The following is a 16,935-nucleotide window of genomic DNA, read 5'->3' on the forward strand; positions in this document are numbered from 1 at the left end:
CTATTTAGACACAAAATGCATTTTGCTCCTGAGCCACTGAAGATTTTTTCCGTGTTTAAGAAATTCACAGAATCTGCAGTGACTAGAGATGGAGTTGCAACGGGTGACCTTCTCAAATCTCCGTATCTGTGCATGACTGTTCTCAACAATATGTTCTCAAATGCTGGCCATTCTTGTTTTTGACTAGACTGAACAACTCGATTTCCAAAGGATTTTTTGATCACCCCTGGAATTACAGACATAACATGGCATATATTTCTTACTCCATTTCCTCCTATCATCACATGCTGGATCAATACTCACTCCAAATTTAATCTACATAATCTGCAGTAATCTTGTTCTCACTGTAATCAACACTCCCTTAACTTCTTATTAAACAATGCACATCAAAACTGACGTGTCACTTGAGTCAGTGACAACTCATCTTTTGCTAACAGTTTTTGAACTTTCTCACACTCCCCTCCCCTACTTTATCTGTATCTGGAAGGATTCAAGTCAGTCCAAAATTTCCCTACAGATTTTCACTGTTCAGCATGAACATTTTTAAGCAAGCAAAAAACTAATTGAAAAGTGCAAATTCTAAGATTTTATTATTTTTTTAACATTTGCAAGCACAGTTCTTGATCTCTGGGCTTCTGTACTTAACACACAAGTCCCTGTTCAGAAAGCTGATTAGGAATGGTGTGAGATAGTGTGGACTATGAACTGCTTAGATTTTTTTTTTTTTTGAGCTGTTTTTCTCTATATCCATATACAAAGTAATCTACTTCTTAACAAGTTGTCATCTCTTCTTACACACTTTTTACTTTAAAATGGTCTGGACAACCCCAGGCAACCCAAAATATTACTGTACTAGCTAGTAGCACAGGTATGGAAGCACGTCAAAGACAGAGGCATAGGTCATTTTTCCATTTCTGATTAATCTGCTAAAATCAGTACTGTCATATTCAAACTACCTTCAAAGTGAACTATTATACCAGACTTCTTATGCAAAGGCATAGTCATCTTTCCCTCCCTCCCCGAAGTAATTAACATTCCTTGCACAGGCAGCTGGACATTTGTTAATCATTAACTGTTTGTGTAATAAAGACAGGGAAAGAAACGGTTAGCCATTCCTCACAACAGTACACCAAAAAAATCTTTAAGACAGAAGATTTAGTGAATAAAATAAAATTATTTACAGTAACAAAAAACCTCTTGTATTATCATAGCACATTCAATATTTTGCTGACAATATCTGTTTTTGTGAGCAAGACTTTCCATGTTCAAACCTAAGTAATTAACTCAGGAATTTAATCAATAAAAAACCAGCACTTTTAACTAAAACAGAAAGAGGTATCTTTTAAAAAGGTGAACTATGCTGTTAATCTCTGGGATAGTAAAATAATACATACAACCAGAATTGCAACACCAAATATAATATAACTCAGGATTTAATCAATAAAAAACCAGCACTTTTAACTAAAACAGAAAGAGGTATCTTTTAAAAAGGTGAACTATGCTGTTAATCTCTGGGATAGTAAAATAATACATACAACCAGAATTGCAACACCAAATATAATAGAGGCATAACCAATGCACACATTCCAATCTTATCTAGAATCACTTTGATTCAGTCTACCTTGCTTTCATTACAGGAAGGGCACAGCAAGGGCATTCCTCTCAGATCAAACAGAAAATTCCACAGACAGAAGTTTCCACATGTCTGATTCGTTGCAGATTAAACCCTTTATCATTAGACAGCAATCTCTAATTTTCATAGAGACAGGATATACCCTGTCATGGTAAATCTACAGGCAAAGGTTCGGGGAGGGGGGGATTAAAAAAAAAAACCAAAAACAACACACCAAAAAAACCCTGTAGAATGGAGATGTATTCCCCATGAAAGAGCTATGTGTGTCACCCTCACAGCTTTGGAGGAATGGAGGGGACAAGGTACTAGCATTAAAGATCACATGTAATTCCATTCATACATTCCATCATAACCTTCTTTGTACTGCAAGTCTTTCAAGCTGAACTACCAAACTCCCTCTGTGCATAAATATAACCAGGACTACAGGCAACACATATGAGGAGAAGTCTGTATTCATTTTTAGCATATTATTCATTCATTCTGTATTCGTTTTTAGCACATTATGTTACCAAAATCTTCATTCCTTTACCCACATGACTGGAGCAGTTCTGTAATGCTCACGTACATTTACCAGTAACACTAAAATCAGAAGGCTATTCTGTAACTATACTTCTTGCATTTTGAAATTTTTAATATAATAATCTTTTAATCCTTAAGTCCTGTACAAAATATGAATAAGCACACTATGATCAGCAACTTCGAAACCAAAACTCAGGAATTTTCATTTTTTAGTCTATGGAGACGGTTTCAGTCTTTTCGCAGCAGCAAAATAAAGATGGCCTTTTGTATAAGCACCCAAAATGATTGATTTAAGAAACGTGGATTTTGGAAGCAATCCATGTCAGTGAGGATTATTCTAAGAAGTAGATTGGGTGATAAAGCAATGCAACTACTGAATTTTCTGTGTGTAACCTTCCCTGTCACATAGCCAGATACTCAGTTCAGGTATCAGCAATGCCACACTGACAAATCTACACAGACGCAGAACTCTGAGCTGAAAGAACTATTAATGATTGCCACTATTGGTAGGTCAAGACAATTTATATCCACTAGCCCAGCAGTTTGCTCTTTAACCCTAATGCCTATCACAATTACGCAACTCTTTATAAGAACCATGAACTTATTGATTTATCCTTGTTCACAAATAATTTAAAATGAAATATTAGCAGCTATTAGAAGCGTGGATAGTACACAAGGACTTTGAGGAAACCTCATTCCTGAATAAGGAAATTATCTGTTGCAGTCCTGTTGCTAGATTCTTTGGACACAACTGTTTTCAAAAAAAAACCCCTCTTTGATGGCACTGGAATGCTGGAGATTTTCTTTTATTGAGCCACATGGAGACTGATGAATTGAAAATTCATTTTTGGTCATGTTCAGATGACCAGTGCAATCAAGTCACAGATGCAATAAGAATGATACACAGATTACAAAACGGACCTGCAAACCATAGTTTCAGCAAGGCCCAAAGTATTTTTAAATCCAAGTTCTAAAGCTGCAACTACTGCATGTTATAAGTTGTGGAAGTTTGCCAAATACTCATGTAGGTTTGTCCTTTGTTAAATATGTCCAAATACTGTATGATTAAAGTTTAAAATCTTCAAAGAAAAGAATAAACATTATGCAATCATTTCAAACTCCCCTCCTTTGACCTTAATATGTACTTCAAAAGCTAAGCAGATGCTTAGTAGGAAATAAATCCCCAACTCAACAGATGTACCAACAGTCATAGGGCAAGATGCACGTTCCATAGCTTTTGGCAACCCTTCCCTTTTATTATTCCTCTGCTCACAAGTACTTTTCAAGTCAAAGAGAGGCCTAAGCAAGTTAATAGGCCCTTAATATGTACTCTGCTGCCTGAATTGATTACTGTTTATAACGTAATCTTTGGGACTGCATGTGGCTCAGCCTCAGTTCATCTCCTACAGAGACACAGCCCCCAGGCAGCTCTGTTTTCATCAGACCAAGTTGTAACCTAATCAACACCTTTCACAACAAAACAATCCCTTACTTTCAGCATCCCTGCAGAAAAGGAGGGGAACCCCAGCTTTTGTATGGGATCTCTATTTGGCAGCTAAGGTGATGTTTTACTCAGCAGGATACCTAAGAAAACTCTCAAACTACTTTGGAAGATCCCCCTGCCAACAGCAAAACACAAGATGAATATGTTTGTCTAAAACTAATTCAGCTTCTTCCAAAGGCACATTCTAAAAGCTACATTAACAACCTAATAGCACTTTGTGAGTTACCACCATCGCAAATGCAAATTATACAGTTTCCTTCTAGCCTAAGAAAGGTAGGTAATCAGCTAGCTCCAGGCTGCTCAGGACCTTGGTCCAAACCCAGGCCTCCTTAACCTCTGCCAAACTGAAACGCAACATTAGCTCTAAACATCAGGCTTAGCTCTAGCACGTTTGATGCACCTGACAAGAAACGTGAATGCAACAGCATCATCCTACAGGTTAACCCAGCAGCACCATCAGTTCCAGACCTTAGCCTGTACATAATCACACCCTGAGTACAGTAGTGCAAAGCTGCAAACTGTAGTCAAGACCAGATGGTCCCTGACACCTTAACCAGGTAACCTCTTCTGAACTTGAGTACTTACATGCACATTCAAGTGTCAGGCAGCCAGGCTATTGGTACCAGCAATAAAGCAAAATAACGCACCCCCAAAAGTTAGTTATCTACTAGGAAAAAGCTTTCTGGATTGGTTTTTTGGATAGCAGCAAATTTAGGACTTGTCCTCAGCCTAACTGATAGCGGGTCTCTGGCTCTTACCTTTATTTCTTTAAACAGACACAAATTGTGCTGAACTGAGTCTATACTTCTTCAAAAGAAGTTTTTAAATTTCTCCTAATACTAGAGGGGATCTAAAGATACAACAGTTATTCTTAGTAAGCTGCTGTTACAGCTATTTGTACTGTCTCATAAAAGAGAATCTATGTGCCAAATGTCTCATTTTTAAAACCATAACAAATTGGTGGAAAATATATTTTAGTTGCATGAAATTTTAAGCAAATGTTTTTTGAATTCAAATTATTACTCAATTTAGGCACAGTTAAATTTTTTTTTAACATAACTAATTTTTTCTTGCACAATGGCCTGAGTCTGGCTTAATGCCACTGAAAAAAAATGCTGTAAAAACAGAATGACACCGTACAGATCTTCCTCTGTGTCTACGTCACTCTTATTTTCAACATCATACTGAACACACTCAAACCCACTGGGTATCATTAACTAGAAAGCAGAAAAGAAGATAATACCCCATTTTAAAAACAGCCTACACAACAAGTTTTTAAAATATCTGTAATGAAAAATCATAAATATGCCTCTATGCCTCCTCAATTTAAATGTCCCACACAGATGCAATTGTCTCTCCCATCTTACAGACTAAGCTAGGATTTCAGCTCTGCTCCATGGACTGCATGCTTGACTATCATTGAAAATTCTGGTAGGGAAGAGAAGTCATCAAAACATAGGATAAATGCTTTAAAAAACAGATTATTGTGTTTCGGTGGGCATGATACTCTAAGTGGCTTCATTATTTATTGTCACTACAAAACCTTTCTTCTGGTGGGCTCTGGAGAAGTTTGATAAGGACTCCTCTGCAAAGGATTCACAAGACTGCTAGCGGGAGAGCTGAAATGGGTATATCTTGTCTCCCAGTCACATCAATTCAAGTTGTTCTCATGCTCCTCATCTTTCTCAATACAATACCAAAGGGAGGGGATGCCCAGGCACAGCACAAAATAAACATGCCACTAGAAAAAAACACTGAACATACATCAGCATTAAAGTATCTTTCCAGAGCAGTTAACTACCAAATTAATCTTCACTTGCCCCCCCCCTCTTTTTTTAAGAATACTGTATTATTTTTACTAAACTCTCCTCACAGAGAAAGCTAAGGGAATGACTGTTTCTGCATCTCTGACCTAAACTACTTCCTGTTTCCAGAATAACAGCTGGATTTTTTATTATTATTTTAGCAGAGATAAACCAGTATTTTTTGAACAGATACGTTCCCAACATTTCTCAAAAAAACCCCAACCAAACAATCCCAACATACACTTTTATCTTGATAAGCACAAAAAAAATGCCTCAAACTCAGAAAGTGTTACTTGAATTCCTTGAAGAGCTTTAATTATACACTATTCAAACAAATAGAAGATGGTTGCCCTTGTATTATTTTCCAAAGAAATAATAAGTTTAACAGTTTGTGCTTGAATTCCAGGTTTTGACCTGGAATTCTGTTCCAGATGTCAGTGTGGCAACTGACCGGCCAATTCCAGAATCCAAGAATAATCTGCATAAGTCCTTTGATTAAGAAAAAAACTCCTCTCTGCTGACTAGAATTTCATTCAAATCTCCAGCATACATATTAGCAGTTAACAGAGCTAAAACCTGATTCTAACTGAAGTGCTGATCCAGCCCCTCATTTAAAAGATTAACCTTCCAAATTTACATTCACAGGCTTAAGAACTTAACCCTAACTTGGAGTTTATAGAACCTAGTAATCGATCTACAAGGGAGGTTTTTTTGGGGGGGTTGTTTATGGTTTGTTTTTTGGGGTTTTTTTGGTTTTTTGTTTTTTTTTTTAAATAAACCACATCAGAATAACCTTAGAAATTCTTACTCTAGCACATTATACCTGTCATGGTTTAACCGCCAAAACCAGGACAATACCTCAGCCACTGAAGAAAGTTAGCTGCTATAGCTATATGGGCAAATCATTGACTTCAGTACAATGTAATGTGGCAGTACAGAATTCAGTGTAGGGTGAAAAAAAACTTGTCTGAAAAGTTAATTAGATACCTGGGAAATTAGCCTGTGCTCTAAGCTTCACTCATGTCTGTACCTGAACTAGCTAGGGTAAAAATTTCTTGTGCAAAAAGCTGCAACCACTTAGTATTCTATAGCAACAGAGCGTCTCCTAATCCAGCTCTCTCTTCAAAAACAGTGGGAAGAACTACTGCGCTTTGCAAGAAGAAAACACTATGAGAAGGAGAGGGTCATAGCAGAGGGTCGTCTTCTCATTTACTCCACATTTTTAACTGGTCAAAATACTCACATAAGGAATTTTAATGTCAAAACTTACGTGCCAATGAGACTGTATCTGTAGACAGAAGCTAAACAGGAAATGTCATTGTTGCAACTTCTGCAAACAAACTTTTGACTAAATCTTACAGCATCTCCTCCTCATAGCCTATCACACCAAACCCACCAGGAATATTCTTTCCTGACTATCAACACCACCTAACTGATTACAATTTTTAATTTAATGTTTAACAGCTTTCTTACAAAAAAATTTGCTCAACATTTTTTCTGTTAACAGTTTTCAGTGACCTATAACCTATCTGACAGATCTGCAAGGACTCAGAATAAACACAGCACACAGCCACCATATGGCTTTGACAGTAGCATGTTTGGAATATGTATTGTAGAAAAATGGAAATTATTATGAACTTTTTGGTTTCTTGTTTTTCTTTTAAAAATTTAAACTGAGGGAAACTAAGTTCTTGTATATCCTGGAGTTTATATTCATGACTTATACAAAAGGGGTAACAAACTAAAGTATATGGAAGGTGCAACTTCAACATGAAGCATTCACTGAAAGAGTGTGAAGAAAGTCCCGTATTTATAAGGCTGCTTAACTACAATTAAGTTAAAACCAAATCATACTAGTCTCAGTTTTGATTAAAAATGCCTCCCCCACCCTCAAGTGGTTTATGGCTGCATCAGTACAGACAGAAAACGTTCCCAGGCATTGGAACTTGATTCTCTGCATTGCTAAACTGCTTTTGGCCTGTGCCAGCTACCACTCTTCCAAAGAGCACCAGGGCACAGTTAAGAGTCGAAATGCAGCAGATAGCATTCCCAACAGACCATCCGGGTGCAGCCACTCTGCCTAAAGGTACAAAGAGTTGTTAGGATAGATGCAGGCCAGTTGGCTTCTGTTCCAGACAACGCTGCTGGTTTAATAGCTATTCAATAGGTACTTAAGTGTTCTGCTCCACTGATGATCATATTATTTAATCTTTGCTAATGCCTGTCTTCACATTAAAACTCAACAATAGTGAGTGGTGGAATGATTTGAACAGCTCAAAAGCCAAAGATCACTGAAGAAACAGAACCTGAACCTACCCCTTATGTATAAATGTAAATCATATCCTGCATTTTAATTAATGCAATAATGAGAACACTACAAAGAAATGTTAACATGCTTATTATGTGTTAGCAATGCTCTGTACCTTTTAAGAGTACGATTCAGTACTTTGCTTTATGTAGTTAAAATCCTATTCATTCTCCTTAACGAATTACTGTCTTGCCAGCTGGAAATGGTTCTGATAATATTAAAAATAGTGTCTCGTGGCCATTAAGCTTTATTGATGGTATTTTATGCACACAGAGATAGTACAATAAAGTTAATTTTCTTCCACATGCCGCCATTAACATTTTTTTACTTGCTCCTTTAACATTCTTTACCAAAACAAATCATCATGGTAGCAAGGTTACACTTGAAAATTACATGGTTCCGAGGGAAGACTACACAAGAAAGATAAATCCGCTAAAGGTTACAAACCACATCTGACTCGAAAACTCCCCAAACAGAAAATAATCAGAGACTGGGAAAGTATTGGAAAGAAGTATCATGTGTCTGCCCTGCTCTTATTCTTCCCTATGCTACTGGAGACAGCATATCAGGCTAGACAGACCTTTGTTCTAATAAAACAGTCATACTTAGTCTTTTTAAGTCAGCAAATTAGTTTAATCACTTTAAACTTTGTTGTTACTGTTAGAACAGAATTACTGCTATTCTGTAACACTCATGGCCTAATAACTTAAACTCAGGTTACTGAAAGAACAGTAAGATTCCTGGTAACAGATAACTATATTACTGGATTAAACACAATTAATAAGGTTATCATGCATGAAGTTCAGACTGCCACATCACCCTCAACACCATTCTGGAACTAGGTCACGTGCTGGGAAATATCCTCAATTGCAGAAGTTTAGAAAATGCCTGCTGGTAGCCTTGCAAGTTGAAGTAGCTGGGAAGTTTCCGATAACATCGTGTGTGTAAAATTCACCATGGTTTATTAAAATAGTTCAAACAAACTGTCATCAGGGGAAACCTTACTGCGTAGGGCCTACATGTGACACTCTGCATCTGGGTGTACAAGGGTTGCAAATCCAACCACTCTAGTACACAACTGGTTAGAGACAACTGGACACCAGGGACTTCATGACTCTTGAAACTTCCTTCATTTCTGAGCATCAGCTTCCAGGATGGGCTCCCATCTTCTATAAACATTGCAATGAGACCTTTCTTAGGCTAAATGACCCAGGGGCATCTACACTCCCAAAGTCTGCTGGCTCCCTCAGCTATCTGAATTTTGAGCACTAGAAAGAAAACCAAAACCAAAAGAAGACAACCTTGAAACAAGATAAAAACCTGCTCTCAGTTACAAGCTAGAAGCCCTGATATCTCAAGGAAAGGAATGCTCTGCTTGGCAAAAAAATCTTTGGAGAAGGCCAGATACTGAGCAGAACTAGTAACAGTTCTCATTTTTACAACTGAAAATCAGCGTGGAAACTTGCTCACCATGTGCTGGTGCTCCCATGACAGTGTCACATCCAGCCCAGTGGGCGACACTGCGTGGCCTTGTTCACCTATACAACTGGAGGAAGTACTGGGAGTTCTTTCTAATACCGTTTTTACATACTAGAGCTTCCATCTTTCATTTCACCTTTGAGGAGCGTAAATACTTAATGGAAATGCTCTATTCTTATATTTGACAACCAAAAAGTAAACAGGAAGACATCCTCCTTTTCCCTGCTTGCCTGCTGGTATGGGAACTGGGATGAGGAAGACAGAGGTTTCAGTATTACCTTGGTCCCACATAGCTTCTGCTTTAGGTTCTCCTCCAGCAATTGCTTCTATCATTCCTTAGAGCTTTTCTAAATGGCAGTAGCAGCATGGTATTGACATGATTTATCTCACTTTTATTGCTCAGTGCTAATGGGATTTAGATGATGCATGTGATTTTGTGGCACACTGGGATCTGTATCAACACAATGCATTCTATTATTAAAACATCCCAATCTGCTCAACTCCTTATCAAATTCTTTGGGAAAATACTTTACAGCTGCTTTAGTAGGCAATTTATATAGCCAGTTGATCATCTCAATTTGCAGACTTCAGTCTAGCTCACACATAAAAAGCTATCTTAAATTCCAGCTTCTGAACAGACATACTTAAAAGATAAACAAATTGCTTTGCTGTATAAATTCACTGCACAGAAATCTTGTTTTAACATTTTTCCCCCTCATACTGTTATAATACACCCAGTGTGTCCATTTATTATGTAATTTTTATCTCTGTACAGTAACAGTCACAATACACTGTTATACTTCTGAATCATTATATATTAAGCAACGATCTCTGATCTCCTTCCCTTACGCACTTGGCTTCCAGTTAACAACTTATGAGCTGGAGACAGCATGAGGCCGAACCTCAAAATAATCTCATTAGTACCATTTATTTTCTTTAGTCATACTTTCAACCTCTATAACTTCCTGGGGAAATGAGTTTCATGACTTTATTACACTTCATGTGAAAAATACTTCCTTTTAGGTTGGTTACCTGTTAACTGTGTGTGCCCTTTTTCTTGCATTGCAAAAACCAGAGTAATACGAGGAAGGTGGTACAGAAACTATTGCAATTTTATAGACTTCTGTCATCTTGCTGTCCTCCTTTCCTGACCATTATTGCCTTTTCAGGCTAAAGAATACTTGCGTGAAAGCTAAAAAATGAGTGAATACCAAATTCTCCTCTAATATTTTTTTTTCTGTGTCTTCAGAGCAACTAGGCAACAAAGTAATCAAACCAACTCCACAGTTTGGGCATATGGGTGCATTAGGGCTCCCTGTTAAGAGATTTACTTCTAAGGGTTTGGACAGGACTGCAGAAAACAGAACCTATGAAAACCATCTGACCTAAAGTAAAGGTAAGCCTTTGAAAAAAGTACTCAAAAGTTAGTGGCAAAGTTACATTAAATTCTTTTGTGAAAATTCCAGAATTACAGGTACAAATATCAAACACTAATACAATTTCCTACCTTTTGAAATGTAAAATTAAAAAAACCGTTAACATGGAAAAGATAACCTGAAAGCCAGCAAAAATTCCACGCATGGAACTAGCTATTTGATCCTTCTATCATCATCAATCATCTAGTCTTTCTGCAAATGTGACTGTTGTCCTTGATTCCGAAGAAGCAAGACACAAAAGGATTCCTCTTAGCCACCGAATAGTTAAGTGTTGATTCCAAGTAACTTCCTAAATCCAGTTTATCCATCTTTGAACTGAAAGTGTAGTATGATGCTTTCAAAGACAGCAGGAAGAGACGTAGCTAAAGGGTAAAGTCAGGAGCCCTTTAGCAAGCTAAAAAAGTTACCGAGTTGCTTGCCAGGTGTCCTCTTTCACAAATTCTTTAATGTGCTTTCTTGGCTAATTATCAGTCTGCTCCCTGTATCAAGGCCAGTCCATTTTGAAAAACATAACAAATATTCAGACAGTGCAGTATAAAGAGTGCCTTCTGTAACAATTCTGATGGGCTTCTTAGCAAAAAAAAAAAAAGTCAGGACAAAATTTAAGCTACACTGTCAAGCTTGTAGAATAGTCCATGTTCTTTCCTTGGTTCCTTTATATCAACATTTCAAGAAAAAACACACCCACCAAACACAAATACATACACTTCCCCATGCCAGTGTCTCAAGGGGAATTTGTTCACTAAGACTAAAAACAGGTAAAGCCTCTTCACACCACCCCCACCCCAACAAATCCCTCTATTTTCATCCCTGAAGAACTGCAAACACTAGATATAGGATATGAATATAGACAATGCCTCTCCCCTGCCTTGAAAATACAGAGCCACTGTCCTGAACAAGATTATTAAATAGAAGCTGGTTTTGCCCCAAGTTCTGCCAACTTCGTAAACCTGGCAGATTAAAAGGAACTTACTTAAACTCACACCAATTCTTCAGTAAAGCAATTCAGCCTCATGCCAAAAGAATAAAGAGGGAACACATGCAGACAACTAATTCTGCCACAGTAGTAGTTTCACAAAAATACACGTACCTGTCCACGTACACATAAATAGGTACACATGTACATACTGGTGTCAAAATAAAAATATTTCTTCACTCTTTCATTCTCATTACTGTTATCTATCACTTGGACAATTAATTGGCAAACTCAGACTCATTCTGCAGGACAACTAGACACTTTTTCTAAGATGCTATAACGCACAGTAAACTTGAATATACTTATGTCAAAAGAAAGGCATAATGATACACAAATGAATAGTCTGCACACATACCAAAAACCTAAAAGTGAAATTACTAAGTCTTGGAAAGTATTTGATTCTCCATTTTTAGAAAATCTGTTCCATAATCTTAACTATGTGCTTAGTTAAAAGCAAAACTAAGAAAAGCAATGGTACATTTCAAGCTCTGGAGTTGATTCTTTAGCCACAAACTACCTAATTTAATAACTGACTTTCTATAGAAGAAAAAAATATTGCCAGTAACAGTTTGTTCACCTAAACCTTGAAGAGTAAAGCAACTTTGTGAGTCTGTATTACCCACATTCATAATTGTAGGAAGCATACAGAACACACAGAATGGCTACTGGATGAATCAGATATGATTGCCATTTTTTATTCTCAGTTACAAGGTGGTTTTTTTTTTCTTTAAGACATCAATCACATATGTCATAATTTGCCTACATATAACTCGTAGCTGGATTTTGCACAAGATTCATCCTCAATTTATTTTAAGGCGCTTAGATAGTAGCACAATATCAATGCTCTATCTTGATCAGAGACATAAATGAATGGGTAGCTACACAGATGCCCAACCAAAATGTTAGAAGTCAGCACTAGAATTTTACTGAAACCATAATTATGTTTCTTCTGAATACATGACGCTAGAATAATTCTCACAGTTGCTTGTCAATTTATGCATTATTAATGAAATAGGTCAACAGTTGTCTGCTTTATTTATACAAGTTTTTTTTAAAGGCTACACCTATGCTTTCTTTGACAGAAGCCTTTCCATGAAGAAGGCACTGCTTACTAACTTATAGATGGGCACCTATAACAACTCTAAAAGATAACTACCAAAACCAGCACGTATGGCAATATCACACCCATGCATACCTCCAGTAAACGAAGCAGAGATGTCACTTAAGATTAAAAAGCATGAAAATCCCTGCAGAGAGCAGTTTGCTGCCTTAGCTTCACAGCCCCACTGTCCACAACACAACAGTGTTCACATGAGGCAGACCTTCATTTTGTATCAATAGTATTCTTATTTTTGCTAGGTGGCAGAGATTTTAAGATCTAAGAATGGCTTTAGGTAAGCTGGATAGAAATGAGGACAAAAAAGGAAAATTACTGATCAAATGTATACATATAATTTCACTAAAGCGGTAGATAGAACTATACACATTATCGGTGACATCTTTTTGTCCTAACAAGAACATCTATGTCAACTGTGACACTGCGGCTTCTCTTATCTCTTTCCTGGCATATAATTTTATTTGGAATATAAAAATAACAGAAAGCCACCTACCTTTTTCTTCATCTATTCGAAAAACTCCTATGCCAGATCCATCTCTGATGGAATATCTAATCTCCCCATCTCGTCCTGCATCTTCATCATAAGCAGATACTGTCATTACTGAGGAGCCAACAGGGGCATCTTCTTTTATAAAGCCTTTATCTGCAAATACAGAGAACCGTGGAGGGTGCAAGTTTTCATTCACATCAACTATCTCAACCTCAACGTAACACGTAGAGGACAATGAAATGGGTTTTCCTTTGTCCTTGGCCCGCACAGTCAAGTTATAAAGTTGTTTCTTTTCATAATCCAGTCTTTGTACAATACGTATTGCTCCACTTAGCTTGTCAACATCAAAGGTGCCGTCTCCACTGTCCAGAAGACTGTATCGTACTTGACTTGACTGGCCTAAATCAGGATCATAGGCTTCTAGCCACGTAATAATAGTTCCCTCAGGAAGATCTTCTCGAATTTTCACATGATAATTTGAAGGAATAAACTTAGGAGGATTGTCATTAACATCTTCTACAGACACTTTCAAAGTAACTGTTGAAAATAATTGAGGTTCTTCAGTAGGTTGGTCCCTAGCCTCTATTTTCAAGAAATAGACATGCTGTTCTTCACGATCCAGAACCCCTACAACTTTCACAATTCCTGTCACAGCATTAATGGTAAACTTGTCTGTATCCGTAAGAAGACAATATTTCACTTCTCCATTAGCTCCCAAATCTTTATCAGTAGCTTCAATTTGAATTATTTCACTGTTTGGCTCTTTGTTTTCACTCACTTCAACAAAATAGCTGTCTTGCAGGAACTCTGGTGGGTTGTCATTAGCATCCAAAATTTTTATATCTAAAAGGTGCCATGCAGACTTCTGTGGTATTCCAAGATCATAGACAGTAATATTTAGAGTATATTTATCTTTTACTTCTCGGTCAAGGGGAGATAAAGTTTTCAGCATTCCTCTTTCCATATCAACAATGAAACTACTATCTTCATTACCTCCAGAGATAACATACACTAGCTTTCCATTGAAGCCAGTATCAAGATCAGTAGCATTCATAAGTATTATGCTGGAGCCCACAGGCTGGTCTTCTCTTATCTCAATGCTATTGGGGAGAGTACTTCTAAACTGAGGTGCATGCAGATTCACAGAGTGAACGTCAAAGAAAACATCCTCAACTTCTCCACGACTGTGCAATTTGTTTGCCTGTAAGAGTTTCTCTGCGAGCATTTTGGCAACACCAGTTTCTTCACATTGCAAGTTGACCGGCTTGCGACTAGTAGCTACAGTTATGTTGATATACAATGGGTTTGCAAAGTTTTCTCCATCTGTAGCTGTAATTTTCAAACTGTGGAAAGACATTTTAGCACCTAGGCCATCGATTAGTGACTGTTTGAGTGAAAGTACTCCAGAATTTGGATTTAGACTAAATAAATCCAGTTCATTTCCAGATTCAATCTGGTATCTCACCAACTGGAGCTCATCAGCATCAATAGCAGATACAGTTGTTATTTGTTCTCCAACACCAAGATCCCTGGGGATTGTTCCCTCACAATTTATTTTCTCAAACAGAGGTATATTGTCATTGAGGTTATTTAAAATAATAGTAACAGGAACTTCAACTTCTCGACGATATGGTATACCCCAATCAGAAGCTCGAATCCTTAAATTGTAAACCCTTGGCATCAATTCATAATCCAAGTCTTCTGAAGTACTAATAATCCCACTGAAATGGTTAATCACAAATGGCAAAGGATTTAGGTTTGCAATACTATAGGTCACATAACCATTCTCCCCTTCATCAGGGTCTTTTGCACTTACTCTCATGACACTCGTACCTATTGGCACATTCTCATCGAAGGAGGCTTTATAGGATGTCTGAGTAAATTCAGGAGGATTGCTGTTCATGCCTAGTACCTTAATTAATACTTTCGCAGAAGCTCTTCTGTCACTTGTCACAACTTCAAGTTCAAAATGTGATGCATATTGTGCTTTTATGGGTTCTAAAGTGGTAATAAGACCAGTACGTGCGTTCAAATTGAATTTTACTTTGCCAGGTGTATTTTTAAATACATATTTTAAATGTGGGTAAGCAGGCAGAGCTTTCACCATTATCACAGGTGTGTTTGGAGGGGCAAATTCACTTATTTCAGCTCTATATATCTCTTTTTCAAATCTGACAGGACCAGACTTAAATTGTGGTGATGTCACATGAACAACTTTTACAGAAGAAAACTGTGGGGGACTTCCTTTATCTTTAGCTTGAAGGGTGAGGTTGTATCCAAAAGGGTGGCTCTCCCAATCAATGTGACCAATGGCTTTTATTCTGTATTCTTTACCTCCTGGAACAGACCTCACTGTTTTGAACTGTTGAAGCGGATCACCTGCAACAATATTTAATGATGCTATTTCCCCATTTGAACCTTGATCATTGTCCTCTACAGTTATAATTGCATAAGTTGGATCTTTGTCCAGTTCTGATGGAGTCAATGTAACAGCTGTAATAACGGGGGCATATTCGTTTGCTTGCTCTACATGAACAGTTAGTTTTGCCATACTGCTTATGCCACTGCTACCATACAGCTTCAGCCCACGGTCCACTGCAAGAATTTCCATCTCATAATGCTTAGTGTCCGAGTAGTCAAGTCTACCAGTTAGAACTACCACTCCACTAGTTGGATGTATAGCAAACACATCCGTTCTTTCTTTAAAGCTATAGTAGAACTCTCCATTTGTTCCTATATCTGCATCTGTTGCACTGACTCTTGCGATGCTGGTCCTTATTGCTGTGTTTTCAGGCAAAGAAACACTGTAAGATGTTGGAGAAAACAAAGGCCGCAAGTCATTTGTATCCAATACCTGTATCCTGACCTTCGTGCGCGTTTCAGCATTTGTATTTTTTTCAACTGCTTTAACAGTCAGCATATAATGGTCTTTTACCTCTCTGTTAAGGATAGCTGTGTTTCCTCCCTTGGTCCGTATTCTCAAAAAGCAAAAGTTTCCAAGAACATATTCTTCAGCTTTGAACAAGTTCTCATTGTCACCGGAAATAATCTTGTATCTTAGGTCCCATAATGGATTTGTAATGTAAATGCCCATTTTCACTGGATGACCAACATAAGTCTTGGCTGCAGAATTCTCATACACAGTGGCATTATACTGTACTTGTGTAAATTGCATTGGTGGAGCATGATGTGGCCTTGGATTTCCTTCACAGTTTCCAAAATGCTGCACCAGCAGCATCAGCAGCAACATCATAGTCAAGTATCTTCCCATGGCAGCAATTACAAAGAAACCCTGAAACAAGAGAGAGATGTGTTAACACTTATGACTGTTCAAATATTAGTCAAATAGCCTTGATGTTTAGTTTAGAACTCATGCTTCAAAGAACGCTACAAGTTACACATCTAGGTTATATGCTTTTTTGCAGAAAGTTTCAACATGATTTACAGTAATAGAAAAGCAGATAAATTAAAACTCCTAAAAAATGCCAAGAATCCGCAAGACCAAAAGTCTAGGAATTACTAGTGTGGCACAAGGGGAACACACAGAGTAAACTTCAAATGAACAACTCCACGAAGCAACATGTTAGAAGAAATATGCCAGTGCTGTCTGCTGTAAGTAAGCAAACTAGATCTGAACTAATCTGGAGTAGTGAACCTTCACTCCAGTC

The 16,935-nt window shown here is 37.5% G+C and overlaps 1 protein-coding gene across 4 annotated transcripts in view; it reads right to left on the reverse strand.

The window, feature by feature from the left end:
- FAT1 (FAT atypical cadherin 1) overlaps positions 1 to 16,538 on the reverse strand; it is a 104,622-nt gene extending 88,084 nt beyond the window's left edge. For all 4 annotated transcript variants that reach the window (XM_009277386.1, XM_009277384.1, XM_019471578.1 and 1 more), the window contains exon 1: positions 13,271 to 16,538. In XM_009277386.1, the coding sequence (XP_009275661.1) occupies positions 13,271 to 16,538 (3,268 nt within the window). The remainder of the gene's footprint in view (positions 1 to 13,270) is intronic.
- Between the last annotated feature and the right edge of the window lie 397 nt (positions 16,539 to 16,935).

Source organism: Aptenodytes forsteri, unplaced genomic scaffold (assembly GCF_000699145.1).
Source record: "Aptenodytes forsteri isolate BGI_AS27 unplaced genomic scaffold, ASM69914v1 Scaffold65, whole genome shotgun sequence".
In the NCBI taxonomy this organism is placed as follows: Eukaryota; Metazoa; Chordata; class Aves; order Sphenisciformes; family Spheniscidae; genus Aptenodytes; species Aptenodytes forsteri.